At 39.8% G+C, this 16,388-nt stretch overlaps 1 protein-coding gene across 13 annotated transcripts in view; it reads left to right on the plus strand.

Annotated features, from left to right (window-relative positions):
- The window catches only part of MAP7D2 (MAP7 domain containing 2), a 54,040-nt gene extending 39,717 nt beyond the window's left edge, over window positions 1–14,323 (plus strand). For 12 of the 13 annotated variants that reach the window (XM_028727535.2, XM_028727536.2, XM_028727540.2 and 9 more), the window contains 10 exons: window positions 1,473–1,600; window positions 4,359–4,603; window positions 5,901–6,027; window positions 6,333–6,537; window positions 7,513–7,617; window positions 8,441–8,494; window positions 9,724–9,802; window positions 10,843–11,029; window positions 11,612–11,887; window positions 12,726–14,323. In XM_028727535.2, the coding sequence (XP_028583368.2) occupies window positions 1,473–1,600; window positions 4,359–4,603; window positions 5,901–6,027; window positions 6,333–6,537; window positions 7,513–7,617; window positions 8,441–8,494; window positions 9,724–9,802; window positions 10,843–11,029; window positions 11,612–11,861 (1,380 nt within the window). In that variant the 3' untranslated portion in view covers window positions 11,862–11,887; window positions 12,726–14,323. Of the gene's footprint in view, window positions 1–1,472; window positions 1,601–4,358; window positions 4,604–5,900; window positions 6,028–6,332; window positions 6,538–7,512; window positions 7,618–8,440; window positions 8,495–9,723; window positions 9,803–10,842; window positions 11,030–11,359; window positions 11,443–11,611; window positions 11,888–12,725 lie in introns of those variants that run through there. The other variant, XR_003706480.2, reaches the window with a different exon arrangement.
- Window positions 14,324–16,388: the final 2,065 nt, after the last annotated feature.

Consider the following 16,388-nt stretch of genomic DNA (forward strand, 5'->3'; position numbering starts at 1 on the left):
TTGAACTTTCTTTCTTGCGTCCTAACTCAGCAGAAAAATAGTTTAGCTTGTAAGAGCTAAAGTATGCTAATGCTTATTTGGGGTAGGTTTTGACAGTTTCCCTTGCTGCTAGAGGATTTGTTTTGTGTTTGTTTCAGCTCCGCATGGCGCTGCAAATAAGAAGGGAAATGTTTCAATGCATTCATGTACAGTTCTAATTTTATAATATTTGTGGACACTAGGGTGCGCTCTTAGAATTCTGTCTGATAACTAACCAAATACCACAAGGGTAAAACAATAAGAGTAACACCCTGTGGTATTGTTCTTCTTCAATAATACTCAAGTATGTGTATTGAGAAGAATAAATTAATAATTAGAGCAGGTGGCTAGGGGTTAGCACTAGACATAGTCAAATGCCAGAGATATGTTTCTGTATAGTGCAAACTGCTTGATCATGGTTGTGCAGACCTACATTTTGCACTAGTTATAACTACAGTACTTCGAATAATGTATGTGCAATTTGCTTGATTCTTCTTCATCAAGAGTAATTCATGCAATAGTAAAGTACCATGCTTTAAAAATGGTTGCATGTATAGGACTCAGGTTGGTTTGAATTGACCTTATTTTATTGTACTGTTATTTTTAGTTTAAGTTTGGAAATAAAAGTCACACTGAAAGTTTAACATGGAAACATAGGATACAAGTAATTTAAATAAACATTGCTTTCTTCAATGTACTGTAGAATTTTGGACATCAGAGGATATCACTTGACCATTCGAAAGTTCTTATGCAATGGAATAAGTTGCTTTCACTTGTAAAACACTAAAATAAGAATGTGAGATGCTAAGTCTCTGACCTTCAGATCCCCCAGAACTTAAGCTTCCCTCAAAAATTCTGCAGAAGTATTACTAATAGTCACAAGTTGATACTTCCTCCCAAACCTTGTTATAACTCCAGTTTGTTTTGTTGACCAAGAAACACAGCAGCAGTTGGGAGGGTGGGATTTATATATTTTATTAAGGTTCCTCTGCATCTTCTCTTGTATTTCAGAGTATTGCGGCTATACCAGTAGCATGTTTGACTTCCGCACCCCCAACATTTCACAAATAGCAAACGGCTTTTAAAAATTCTGCTCAATTTCAAAAGCAGCTTGCCCTGCTTGGGTATCTATATGATACTTTGGAACTTGACCACTGCTTGTAAAATACCCTGAGAGAACTCTATGCAAGGGCACTTAACTGAACTACTTTGCCACTGCAGTATTTTGATTATCTAATATATATATTGTATATTATATTTGTGTGTATATATAAAGATTTAGTGGAGCTTTGATGGCCATAGGGGGGGAAATGTTGCAAGCTTTCACAATGCTTGTTTAAAAAAATTAAAATACAATTTTGGTTTGTACATACAAGTCTGTTTGTGGGTATCTGTGCTAAATCTGTTTCATCAGATGCCAAAAGTACCTGTCTTTCGTTGTCTTCTTTTTTAAGAATGAGAAGAAAAAGAAAGAGAAGCGGCCCACAACCCCTGGCACATCATCTGGTTTGGGATCTCCTCTTAGAAGATCTGATTCTCCAGCAGCCATGTCCAAGCGATCGGGTTCACCTGCAACTCCTAAGTAAGACAATTCAGCAAAATCTGATTGGCCCCCCTTTTCCCCATCCTCCCTCACAGTCGCTTCAGCCTTCCCTTTGTCCCTAAAGCAGCCAGTGGGAGAATTAGGGACGGAATTCATCAGAATGCAGTTTCCCCTCTGCCTCAATGAGCAGTCTGATGCAGGGGAAAGAAGGGAGGGCATAGGCAGTTTTCAAGAGAAAAATGCCAGTCTTAAAGTCATCAGTTTCATTATCATAATATATCTGAAGAGGAAACCAGCAATTTCCTGAACACAGGATTCTAATCATGTTGAATCACTTTTTTCTTTTTCTTTTGTTCTGCAGCATGTTGAACATCTGTTGCTACGGAATATTTCCCAAGTCAATCCTGGCCTAAATTCTTTAGAGATGCCTAGGTTGCCAATAAAGTGTCTTATTATATTTAGAGGGCATAGATGAGTAAGCAAGATTCGTCACTTAGCTTGATTACATTTGTCTGTTAGCAATAGAACTGACACTTTTCTGGGAACAGCCACTCACTTCCAATGGCTCAGAACACTTTGGACAGTTACTCATGGCGCCACTCCTTCATCAGTTTACCTGCTGGCAGTCCGTCACAGGCCACTGCCACCACTGGGTAAACCTGCTTATGCATGAGATGAGGAGGCTGTCAGCCGCCCCATCCTGCTCACATGGGCTTGGTTGCAGGTGTACCTGGCAAAGTTGTGTCATGGCCTAGCGCCTGTGAGCAGAAAATGAGTGCTGCTCCATCCTCTCCTTGCAATCATGTGACTTAGTAATGAACCAGCCACTGCTATGTAAACTTGTGAGCAAATGCACTGCCAGGCAAGAGAGGACAAGTAGTGGTGGGTTGGTTGACACTGGGTGAGGGGGTGGGTGGGTTGCTGAGCATGGCCTGTCTAGGACCCACAAACTTTTGGAGTCTGGCCTGGGTTAAAAAATGTTCGCTGAGAAGGACTGTTAAAATCTACAACAAATTTATTTTTCTGATTGTACCCTTAATTGGTTGTAAAACCACTGATTTAATGCACCCAGTCCAACTATATCACAGAAAATAATGGTAGCTGAAGTTATTACAGTGGTACCTCAGGTTAAGAATTTAATTCGTTCTGGAGGTCTGTTCTTAACCTGAAACTGTTCTTAACCTGAAGCACCACTTTAGCTAATGGGGCTTCCCGCTGCCGTGCGATTTCTGTTCTCATCCCGAAGCAAAGTTCTTAACCCAAGGTAATATTTCTGGGTTAGTGGAGTCTGTAACCTGAAGCGTCTGTAACCTGAAGCGTATGTAACCCAAGGTACCACTGTACTAGCTTAGGATCATCGCCTACATCAGATGGAGGGGAAGAGCATAAAAGCAGCAGAAGTAAGGAATAGCCAATTCTATGGATGTGGAACCAGTTAGAGGGTAGTCACGTAAGGGTTTAAAGTGGCCAACAGCTGGAATGTTGCCACTGAGGGCATATAAGGCAGAGCTTGCTTGGATGTCCTCTCAAAAGTGCCTATCAAAACTAACTGGCAATAGAGCATTGCATGAGAGTGTTGCTGCTGCCGCTGCTGTTGAACGGCAGACTGACTAACATTCCTGCTGGATACATTGAACTGGCAGTGCCTTTAGATCCTCACAAAATTTGTAAAGGTTATTTTCCAAGGCAATTTTGTTTGGAAGAGAGAGAAATAGCGCATACATAAGCAAGGTGAACAAGCTATTATGTTCCTGCAAGAAGCGCTTTGATAAAGCGAATAGCATAGTAAAGAAAAAAGTAAAATGGAGAGAAAGATGTATATGGCCAAAAGGTTCATAAACAGGAAATAAAGGGTTAATAGGAAACCAAGAAATGCTGACTAGAGGACAAAAGGGACAAAGAAGTTTATCTGCCTGAAATTAGAGCTGAGTCAGAAAGTGGTATAGATATTTAGTAATAGGGTGGTGTCTACAAAAATCTATAGAATCAGCTGACTGGGCAAAAAAAAAATCAAATCTCACTTAAAAGTAGATACTGGTTACTTTAAAATAGTAAATGTCCCAAACTGTGTTCCCAGTCAAAAACAGATAATATAAATTCAGAAGTTCTTTAAATGTATTCTACAGTGTCTCCCTCTTTAAATTATTTCAACAGACAGATAACAACAGCAAAACAAGCACAAAATGTAATACTGCAGTACAACAGTTCATTGATCAGTCTGCATCACTGGATAGAATTGACCTGGAAAATACTGAACTCAATATAGACCACAGAAAATGTGCAGTAGTGTCTTTGCTTAATTGTTAGGACATATTCTCACACAAACAAGATGAGATAAACTTCTATATTGATACAAGCCCAGGGTATGTTTGCCATAGACTCAATTTCCCCCCTGGAGTAATGCTTCAAGTATTTTCATGTTTTGTGAGCCTACCACATTGCCTCATGACAGTGTAATTTGTGTGAACAAGTATGAAATGGATTTGCTGTTAATCCCAGTTGGCACAATTTCTCTCTCCCTGTTTTTTTAACAGACTAATTTTTCTGCCTGGCGCATGATTTGTTTCTTCCGAATGTTTTTGGTCACAGTCCTGTTTTGCCTAAGAACAGACAGTTTGCAAACTTAATCCTCATACTCTATTATGTTTGCAGCTTTAAAATAAAATAAAAATAAAAGGGCAAAGAGTGGGGAAGTGGGAGAAATCAACCAAGGTTAAGATCAGTTAACAATTGACCTGTCCTTCCTGGGATCTGTTGGTAATACAGTATTGAATTATTTATTTGAATTTATTTTTAGAACACTTACGAAGACTTACCCACAGTCTCCCAAAACTACTAAACAGTATCCGGCTTCTCCTGTGAAACACCGTGCCACTTCAAATCTCAACCAAGAAACGCCTAAGAAAAGGGCAGAAAAGCCTAAAGACCAGCAAAGGGAGACTGCTGGTCAGAAAAACCAAGGGTCACCTGGTGAAGAGGCTGTAAGCCAACATCTAGCTGAAAAATCTCTGCCTTCTGCAGGAAAGACCGAAAGCAGTGAAGGTGTGCCTTTTTTGCTTTTGCCTTTTTGCTTTTGCTTCTGCTGTAATACCTCTTAACTCCTTATATATCAAATAACTAGTTCCATCATTTCCATCTTTGTGGCAAAGGAAATTTGGTACTGATCCAGAGGATGCCATAAATGCCTTTATCTTAGGAAGTCTTCATAGAATATTCAGTTAGGTCTAGTAGTAGGTATAATGTCAAGAATAAACTACAGTGGTGCCCCGCAAGACGAATGCCTCGCAAGACGAAAAACTCGCTAGACGAAAGGGTTTTCCGTTTTTTGAGTCGTTCCGCAAGACGAATTTCCCTATGGGCTTGCTTCGCAAGACGAAACGTCTTGCGAGTTCTTGCGAGTTTGTTTCCTTTTTCTTAAAGCCGCTAAGCCGTTAATATCTGCTAAGCCGCTAATAGCCGTGCTTCGCAAGACGAAAAAACCGCAAGACGAAGAGACTCGCGGAACGGATTAATTTCGTCTTGCGAGGCACCACTGTATTGGGCCATTGGTAAGCAAAACATATTGAGAAGCCAGACATCAATTCCTCGATATTTCTTGTGCTTTTTTTTGCTGTGGTGTCAACCTCTCTCAGTACAATAACATGTCCTGCTTTACTGAAGATAACATGAATTGCAGGTACAATTAGAAATACTATATGAATGTTTTCTTTTAAACAGTGAAACAAAGGATTAATTTATACAACTAATTGAGGTAGTTTCCGGGGGGGGAAAGAGCTGTTGTTCATTTCACTTTGATACAACTACCTTGATATTCTTCTCTGCTTACTAATTTGGAGCCACTTATTAGTACAACTTTAACTATGTCCATCAAATCCTGTGCTTTACACACATGACATTAACACATGTAATGAATGACATTATATTAGTTGGCATCCGTCTGTCTTGGGAGACAATGGATGAGTGAGTGCGTCTTCAGGGATGAAGTCAAACCATTTGAAAGTCACAGTGCCTGCTGTGGCTGTAGAGACCAATATAGGAGAGACATGTTTTGTTACAGCTGGGGCAGATGAAGGCATCTGGTTCTGCTGCTCCAGCTGCACCATGGCGTTTCTTCTTTCTACACTCCTCCCAGCAGTCGTTCCTCTTCTGGTCACTGCTGTGGATACAAGACCTGATTGTCTCCTGATTGTTTTGAGGTTTTGTCTTTTTCTGAATATGAAGCGGTTTATAAATGCTTTAAAGAAATGAAGTGAAGTGAAATTCCACTGAACGTTTAGGTTGCCCAGTGTTTCCTGGGCTGCAGTCTATAATGTTTTAACCGGAACAACAAATTGTTTAGGGAAACTTGCAGCAGGAACTACTGATGCCGAAGAAGCTACAAGGATTTTAGCAGAGAAGAGGCGCCAAGCTCGTCTCCAGAAAGAACAAGAGGAAAAAGAAAAGCAGGAGAGAGAAGAACGTGAAAGGTATTTTCCCTACCCCATCCCCACTTCTCCGTTAATAACAGCACACACTTGGACAGCTTCTCATTGCTGCTGTTAAGAGACCTTTTAATTAGTTTCAATTTCAGAGAGAAGTTAACAGGGAATGAATTAGTTAACTTATCTAAACTATAGTGAGTCCATATCCATGATTTCCCAAAATTTAGGGCACATCTCCCATTTTCCAAGGAAACATGACAAAAGTACACAATTCTGTGCAATATGTAAGTGTTATGCAAGGTATAGCTCCCTCTGCCAGTCCTAAAATAAGTATTTCTGTGGCTTTGCAGGCTAGAGAGAGAAGAGCTGAAAAGAAAGGAAGAGGAAGAGAGGATTCGCCAGGAGGAAGAGGCTCGCAAGAGAGAGGAGGAAAGAAGGCGTAAAGAGGAAGAAGCTAGGAGAGCAGCGGAGGAGGAAGCTAGGAGGAGAGCCGAAGAAGAAATCCTGCTAAGGGAAAAACAAGAAAAGGAATTGCAAGCTATGATTGAGATGCAGGTATGGCCTTTTGGAGGTAGAAGACCATACGTATTATTTAAGAAGTGTTTTGACTATGCAGCCCTTTTCAAGATAGAGCCTAATATTTCAGAATAATAATTATGTTTTGTAAAAAGCAGAAATGTGGTACGTAATGCTTCTGTAGGTTTATCATAGATGAACATACATTGTTACTTTTTATTCAGAGTCAGACCACTGGCATATCTCTAAACTGCTCTTGGTTTCCTGGAAGTCTCATGTACAGATCTTTCCATTATCCGTCTCCCTTGATCCATTATCATTTCAATACTTTGGGGTTTAAAATGCAGACATCTGTATGCAAGACATGTCCTCTGCCATTGATCTAAGTCCAGCATTATTAAGCATGTCACACATTATGTAGAACGTGTTAAACCTCAGGTGCCTATAGTTACTGCCCTTTAAAATGACATACATGCTAAATGCTAACTATATGTCCTGACTTAGATCTGTTAGCTCTTTGACTTTTAACTACAATTCCATCTGTATGGATGGGCTTTGTACTGCTTAGAGCATGTTTAAATCCCTTTTCCAGGTGGGTTTGCAGGGCCACCTGGGAATTGTCATAGCTCAGTAGTTGAGCATGTGCTTTGCATGTCAAATTTCTCAGATTCAATCACAGCCACCTCTAGGTCAGTATAGACAATACTGAAGTAATTCGACTAGCGCTCTAAATTGCGAGAAGGCAGCTCCCTGTGTTCTTATACCTTTCTGGGAACAGGTGGCACTAGCTAGTCTACGTCCACTCCAGTCCAGCAGATCCACATGGGAAGATGAGTGGAACCACAACCATTCAGGAAAAAATATCTCTCACAGACACAAAACCCTAGCAGAAAGCTTTGGTGCTACATTTTAGGAAAATACTGTCCACTCACATTTTCTGGAGTCTGGAAAGTTGTCTGTGATGGAATGAATAAGGTGGTTTATTTTTTGGGTGGCTTATGTGTGTTTAATTAGAAAGAAGCAGCAGAAGCGAAGGCCCGGGAGGCGGCTGAGCATCTGCGTCTGGAAAGGGAACAAATCATGCAGCAGATAGAGCAAGAAAGACTGGAGCGAAAGAAGGTAGAGAATTTGTCCATATCACGGGTGACAGCATTGTTACTTTTGTCCTCATAAGGTTTATCCAATGCATCTCTAAATTAAAGGTGTCCTAGACAAGAGAAAAGCTTGGTGATGTAGTTGAGCTCCTAATGTCAAATGTAATTGTTCATTATAAATTCTGTTCAAAATTATTATCCTCTTCATATTTAACCCTTAAGATTTGGGAGCAGCCAATTGGTATGCATGGGATCTGCCTACCAGTTGCAACCTTTCTGTATAGGATCATGGTTAGTAAGGCTGTAATAATCCTACACAGTCTCGCCTTTTCCAACTTGGGTCCCCATATGTTGCTGGACTACAACTCTCCTCATTTCTGACTACTAGCTTGCTAGCTAGGGATGATGGGAATTGTAGTCCAACACCATCTGGGGACCCAAAGTTGGTTGGGAAAAGCTACTCTAACAAAAGCAGAGTTAAAAGAGATTTACTCTGTTACATGTATGGCAATTGTGTTTAATCAGATGGTATGAAATTGTGTTTAATCAGATGGTATGAAATTGCTGGCACTGGTGACTTGCCATTGCATTTTCATTACATAGATGAACCATATTAAAGAGATCCATATTGGAAGATTCTAACAGCAGTGATTCAGAAATATGACTTGGTGACATTGCCTTATGTGGCCAGCCCAAGATTTATTACCTTATTTGAGCCTCACATGTCTGTAGAATGGGGAGATATTTCTTCTGTGCTATATATTGATGCAATCTCAGTTAGCTTAGCACTTTCAGTTTTGGAAGGCAAAGGATAATAAACAACATAATCATTTCCTTTTTCTTTTCAGAGAATAGATGAAATAATGAAAAGGACAAGAAAAAGCGAAACACCAGAAATCAAGGTGTGGAACAGAATTTCCTTCCTTTCCTTGGAAGTGTAGAATTATGTAGTTCAACACACAATAAATGCCATTGCCCCAGAAATCTGAAGATTAATCTTAATTTGTAATATAATTGGCCACTTTGGGCCCTCTTAGAAGGGTCACAATTGTTTCTCTCTCATATAAACAGCAGAAGAAACTAAATATGTGCAAACATGGGGCAACATAATGGCAAATACTACCTTTCTTAATGCCTCTAAGGGGGAGAGATAAAAACAAGTGTATTTTGCCTTCTATCTTAGTTCCAAAGTACACAGTTCATGCAGCATTTACCTCCGCTGCTACATGGAGGAAAGCAACTTAGAGAGGGCATTTTGGGAATGTAAACAGCAGGAACAGAAGTATTTGAGCTGTCCCCTCCTCCCTCCCATTCTGCTTTTTCTCAGCTGCAGCCACTTTTGGCTACTTTTCAGTAACACAGACAGAACAGGGCAGGAAGAAACACATAACTGGACGTAACATGTAGTTTGACTCTTAATCGCTTACTGCTCCTACTTTATTCTACATACTTGGTTAAATGATAGGCTCTTCAAGAGTAATGGTCAAAGACCAAAGCAATTAGTACTACTGTACAAATAACTGAAGAGCTGGCTGGGGTACATTTTGCTTGTTATCCTCACAAGCCTGATTGGTGAAGGGAGGAACTACCTGGATCAAATGGCTGTTGCTTCTGCAGTTATTAGTCCAAGCGACATGAGAGAGAAAAAACAGGGCCTGTAGCTATTTTAAACCCTTGCCACCTCCTCCTTTCCCACAGAGCACCTTGATTGAGCTTTGCTTAAAAAAAAAAAATTGTCAGTGAATCTGGCACATGGGCAGGGCATCTCTGATCTGCATAGATACCAACCTGCAGTGCCCATAGTAAAGATCTGAGGTTCCCAGGGAACTAGTGTTGGTACAAGGGCTTAGAGACAGCTTACCTTTCCCTCCCTGGAGCGGATAATACAGACATGATATAAGGATCTTGCTGGAAGTTCTCACCCATCTCCTTCTGCAGCCATTGTTTTCCCTATGTCTGCTTCCTTGAAGTTTATAGAGAATGCTACAATAAGAGATTAAGACTGTTTTGTTACAAGCTTTGTGGGGGTATATATAAAACATTTTGAGCAAAGTATAGCTGGTAAGATATAAATGTTCAGCTGCGCCTCTGGAAAGGTCTGCAGTTAGTGAATTTTACATGTTTGATACAGAAGGAAGACATTCAGCTGGATGTGCCATCATCTTTAAATCTGGACAAACAGCCAAAGCCAACTGCTATCAATCAAGCAGGTAAAAAACAACACTGTATTGGTATTAAATTATGTATTGATTGCCTTCCAAAATCCATGCTTCAGTGAAACCTGCTAGATTGTTCCTATTTTTGGCAATACTTCCTGAAAGTGCAAGCGTTTGGCCTGCCCATAGTATTATTCTGGCAGACACATAGTCATTTTGGCCTGCTTCTCATGTGTCTTTGCTAGTTTTGCTATTTACATTGTTTTACTTCTTCTTAATATTAAACCTCATAAGTTAGCTTGAGTGGGCATGCCACTCACACTGTAAAGAGCTCATAACCCACCCACTCTCAGTAGCCAGAAACATCATACCCAGGCACTGGAGGGACTTGTCAGGAATAAACATGGAACACTGGTATCAAGTGGTGTGGGAGACAGCCTTACTAGAAAAGCTAACCGATAGACTGAAACTGACGTGGGGTGGAATAGAAGAGAATGCCTTCACTCTGGTATGGCTCCGTTTATCACATGCACAGCCCAAAAAGACAATACAGGGGATAAAAATAACACACAACTGCTCTCTATCCTTTTCCAACTATTGATTGTTTCCCCCACTTTTATTCTTAGTGACTATTTTTCTACAAGTTCCCCCGTTGAAAGGGGGGGGGGATGGGAAAATAAGCTACTAGACATGGCAGATAGCCAGCAAAGTTGTACCTGGAGTAGACCCATTGGAATTATTGGACTTAATTCCATTGATTTCAGTGGGTTTACTCTGAATATCTTAGTTTTCTATAACCCAATAATGAGGAAAGCAGCTGGCTGCCACCTTTACTAGATGTGATTTCCTCTTTTCCCCTGCCTATTGGTGGAGAACCTTCAGAGCTCTCACATACTGAATTGCAACATCTCAGGCTTCCCATGTGAAACTTCAAGCTTGCATATTTTCATCTTTCAGGCAGTAATATTTAATTGCATTCCCTAGAGAACAAATCCTGCATTAAGGGTAGGAATAAATATGTGGCTCGCTTTCACCAATGACTTCTTGTCTTGTTGCTTTTACAATCACATTTCCTCATGACATCCTTTTCATAGAAATGAATGGACTAACAAGCTGCAAAGATGATAAAGGCCTGGGATGTGCTGTGTCTGACTCTTTCCCTCATGATGTATTTTCTAATGGACTTAAGCCACTTATGGGCCTTATTCAGCTGAACCCAATGGATGGGAAATCAAATAGCATTGATGATTCAACAGATGAAGTTCAGTCTATGGATGTGAGGTACATAACCATTTAAAAATAATCTTAGTCAGGATCCAAAGAACCACACAATTTGTTACATGTGCCTGCTGCTGCTTTAGATTAGTGTTTTTGTATGATATGGTTTAGGGATATGCTTCTCAAAAAAATACTATTATTTTAAATTTGCTGAATTTGCACAAATAAATACCTAAAGTAATTTGTATCCTGGCCCTAATAATTTGAAAGTTTCATTTATCCTTTAATGAAACATGCTGTGTTCTATGTTTCTTCCAATTTTTTTTGTCATTCCTTCCCTTCCACGGGCATCTGTGAACCAATATTTGATGCTCTTAACTATGGTGTACAAAGGAGCAAAATGCATTCTGCAGCCTGATCCTATGCATGTTTACTCAGAAGCAATTCCTACTGTGTCAAATAGTGCTTTCTTCAAGGTAAGTTGTCTAGGGTTGCAACCTTGAGTTATTTGCCATTCATTATCTGCCTACTGTAAAATAGATGAGCTGAAATCACTCTTTTATCATCTGAGGAGATTTGCATTGTCATGAATTTCATGCAACAAACATGTTAGTAACCTGGTTTTCACTCTCTTTTTTTCAACAGTCCTGCTTCAAAAGAAGAGCTTATATCTATTCCTGAGTTTTCACCATTGAATGAAATTATGCCTGGTGTTTCTTTGGACCAAAATGGCTCAAATAATGGGAAGGCTCTTCAAGATCTACTAGATTTTACTGGCCAGGCCACTTACCCAAAATTATCAAGTGAAAGTGTCAGCATAGATGATTGTAATAAAAACTTGATCGACGGATTTAATAGTCCAGGACAGGAAACAACTCTCAACACCTTGTGTTGACAAACACACTACTACTTAGCAATAAGGTACTATATTCTAGTAATAAGTACAATTGTTTAGCTACCTGTTGCAGACAGTGTTTGTATCGCCTTCTGACTGTCACACAACTGAAAAGAAAACCAGGACTCATGAGCCCTCTTCAGAAGTATTGTTTGTGCTTTTAGTGAGCATGTGAGTGGGGAGCAGGGCTGAATTGGATAATACTGGCCTGTCCCTCTATATCAGGGTTTCCCATACTTGGCTGTCCAGCTGTTTTTGGACTACAACTCCCACCATCCCTAGCTACCAGGACCAGTAGTCAGGGATGATGGGAACTGTAGTCCAAAAACTGCTGGAGACCAAAGTTTGGGAAACCCTTCTCTTATATGCACAGTGTCCCTTTTATTTGTTCTGCCGAACACATTGGTATCATGGGCTGTGGCCAGAGAGAGATGTCAGGAGCGTTGCTAGACAGGACAGCCTCATTCATGGGTTCACTAAACATGTGAACAGTACTTTGGAAAAGGGAAATGGTTTTTTGTTGTGGGTGTGTTTAAAACCATCTAATGTGCTCAAAGCTGTTGGGTGTTGGATGATGGATTGTTTACTATCCCATTCCTGAATTTTATTTAGTAGATAGCATGAGTATAATTTGGAGGCCACATCCAAAAGGCTAATGGGTCTATAATTATGAGGGTCTGAGGGGTCTCCTTTCTTGAAGATTGGCACAATGTTATGCATTTAAGCCTTGAGAGGTTGAAAGTGAAGATCAGAACAATTAAATGCAGTATAATAATTTGGAAATCTGAACAATTTAACATAATAATCTGCAAATAAAACATTGGATTTACGTAAACTCACTCAGTCTATTTTTCTGATTGACAGAGGGCGTTATTTGGGAGAATATAGACACTTCCAACGCTGCTGTTGGTCAAACAAGAGCTCATTCATTTTAAGAAGCTGCTGCAGTCCTCAACATTGGATATCATGTTCCTCTGCACTGAATTTACTGTCTTCCCATGTGCATTGATGAGCAAGTAGTCATTTTGGTCAGGAGTGGAAACTTCAGTTTGAGTGGTTTCAGGGAATATTTGTGGGAGCTTTTTTATAATTGAGCTTTTAGCTGCTAAGAAAACATGGTTATTAAACATATACGTATATATATATAAATAAATATATTATCAGTGGGCTCCCAAGTGAGTCAGTAAAATTTATTTTAAAACGATTCTTTTAGTTTTGTCATTGAGCTATCAGGATTGTGTGTGTGTATGTAAAAATGCACATTAAAATGAAATGGCTGTTCCTGTGTTTGCCTTTCAGTTTGTTTGTGGTTTTTTCCTCTTGGGAAAAAGTCATTTTTTAAAATGCCATTTATTATAGGTGTCTTTATTGCAAATCAATAACTGAGAAGGCTTGGAAAAAATATGCAACTGCTGGAATCCAATAGATTTTCTTGCAGACAGTGGAACATTTGAATTACCACTCATTAAAATATGGCACATAACAATTTTATTTGTAGTACTTTTTGATCTGTCGGTAACTGAGTTGGCACTGAATTGGAGCTACCACTAATATAGTGCTAAAATGGAATTAGCAAAAGCTTATCACACTGTATTTAATTTTAACTGTCTGTGGGGGAAAGTTTTATCATTACATGTATTATATTATTGTAGAAGTAACTGTATCATGGGGTCCAGGATGATGATATGTTAATGTTCAAGATTCAGTGTCTGTTATCAATACCAGGTGGTTTTCATTCATGGGATTCTCTAATATCCAACAACTCAGCTTCATATAATCAACAGCAAACAGTATATATACATGGGCAACAAGATATTATAAGGTACATAGCCACAAGTGCTGAAAGTCGTACTCCTGCAACACTATAGTCTTATCAGCCTCTCTCACTCTGCAATTGTATATGAAGAAAGCTCTTGTTGAGAATGCATAGATGTTCTGTATAATGTATGAAGGGCATAATTCAGCCTAGTTAAGCATTTTGAGATCCGTCTGTTCCAAAGGGCAAGTCAAGCACTTAAATTTCTCTTGAATTTGAAATCGATCAACCTTAAGAGTGTTTAGTTTAGCCTGGATTGTGCACAAGGAATTTCAACTTTTGGTGAACTCTTCTTACCTTTTATGCTGTATTCTATGCTGCCTAGAGGACAACTCTGTCCCGTTCTTTACAACAACAAAAAAGACAATTCTGTTGGAGCTAAAGAAATGGGAAACTTTTATATGTTGGGGGTGTTGAAATGTAATGTAGCTTTGTTCTCGTGACTCTAAAAATGGGCACGTATTGAGAAATTAAAGTAGTTATTGAAGCTATGTGATAATATACCCAAATGCTTACAATATTTATGTTGATGTCATTCAGCAAAAAATACTTCCTTGGTGACTGTGCAGTATGTGGTAGCATGGTATGGTGTTCTTCCAAGTTAATTCTGCAGTTTTCCTCATAAACAATAAAGAACTTAATCATATTGTGGTGGTGGTTGATGTATTTAGTTATGGCAGATTAATGACACAGCATTTTCTGCAGGTAAAATGTATTTGTATTCAGGTGTTGAAACGCTTAATAAACAGTTTCTCCAAAGATGCAAGGGGAAAGGTTTGACATAAAACTCTTTTACATGAAATACCAAGAACTCAAGGTTTACTACAAGAAAAATTGATAGTTTCTATAAATCAAAAGCAACTTAACATATGAAAGCCAAATGCAAGCACAGTTGATTCTTAAATAGACTACACTGTCCGAGTCTATAGCAGATTTTTAAAAGCACAAATTATTTTTAATTCAGAAAGTTACAAAAATTGCTTGTGGCAGCAGACATCATTTTTTAGAAATGTATTTCTCAAACTTTTACACACAAGGAGGAATCCTAAGATAAGGCCTGCTGTGATTCATGCATTTTTATAAAAAATACTCTATTGTTCAGACAGTTTCATTATTGAATAACTTGTTGCTCCCTTAAAAAAGTTTTATAGAGACACGACAGGGTGCATGTGGTGATTCTGATCTTGCACAACAGCCTTGGATATGACCTTCTGAAGCTACATTATACTCAGTCAGACCACAGTATTTATTTCAGTCCGTATGGTCTAGACACTAACTGGTAGTAGCTTCCCAGGGTTCCAGGCAGGCTTCTATTACTTACTCTACAGACACATTAATGAAGGATAAAGCTATCAATAGGTATGAGTTCTGATGCACACAGTCATGCAACAGCTTAGATTTTGGAGTCCTGAAGTCTGGCAATTCTCCTAAGTCTTCTCAGACAAGTTCTTCTCAAAGTGTTTAGGTAACTACAGTTCTGCAGCGACCCACCCTTTTCTGATAACAACTGACCCCAAACCAACACTGATAAGTAAGCCATGAGATTCAACAAGGTGCATCTCAGGAGTAAGTCAGCTCCTTCCTCGCTAGTGGAATTAACCCATTAACTGCATTCCTTAATACGCCTTCCATTTTGCATTCAGAGGATATATAACTACCACACTTACTACATGTATTGAAGTGGGCTCCAGCCCGTGAAGACTTATGCCACATCTAATTTGCTAATCTTTAAGGTGCCACAAGTCTTTGCTGTGTTTGCTCCCTGGGTCTCATAATTTAGGATGTTGTGCCAACTGTGTATATGAGTTGAATGACACACATGTAATATTTTGAACAGTTAAGGTAAAGGTACCCCTGCCCGTACGGGCCAGTCTTGACAGACTCTGGGGTTGTGTGCCCATCTCACTCAAGAGGCCGGGGGCCAGCGCTGTCCGGAGACACTTCCGGGTCACGTGGCCAGCGTGACAAAGCTGCATCTGGCGAGCCAGCGCAGCACACGGAAACGCCGTTTACCTTCCCGCCAGTAAGTGGTCCCTATTTATCTACTTGCACCCGGGGGTGCTTTCGAACTGCTAGGTTGGCAGGCGCTGGGACCGAGTGACGGGAGCGCACCCCGCCGCGGGGATTCGAACCGCCGACCTTTCGATCGGCAAGCCCTAGGCGCTGAGGCTTTTACCCACAGCGCCACCCGCGTCCCTCTCATTTTGAACAGTTATTTAGCCACAAAAAAATCTGAACATGCAAATCCAAAAGGATGTGAACAGGAAAAGTAAATGCATGAGAATTAGCTCAGAGATTAGCCTATTAAAGGAAAGAGAAAAACTAAATTTGGAACAGCATTGTGGACATAAATTGCATTATCTTGTGTAGGTGAAACCTTAGAGCACTTGTTTGGTATGTAGAACGTCCTATTTTCAATTCCCAGCACCTCCAAGTGAGCTGGGAATGTCCCATCTGAAACCGTGTTTCAGGTTTACCACTCAGTGTGCTCGGGCTGAGCCACGTAACTCGGTATAAGGCTGCTTTCTGTGTTCCTATGCAATACCTTTGCACTGCCCAGATATTTTCCAAGCTTAACTACTATACTTTTCCTGTATCTTATGACTTGTTCCAATTCCTAAGTAGTTGAACACTTGTGAATTTGTGGTTCCTAGCCCACATGCTAGCTATTGGATATATAGATTATAGATAATACAATGATTTTGCAGTCC

This window comes from Podarcis muralis, chromosome 4 (assembly GCF_964188315.1).
Source record: "Podarcis muralis chromosome 4, rPodMur119.hap1.1, whole genome shotgun sequence".
In the NCBI taxonomy this organism is placed as follows: domain Eukaryota; kingdom Metazoa; phylum Chordata; class Lepidosauria; order Squamata; family Lacertidae; genus Podarcis; species Podarcis muralis.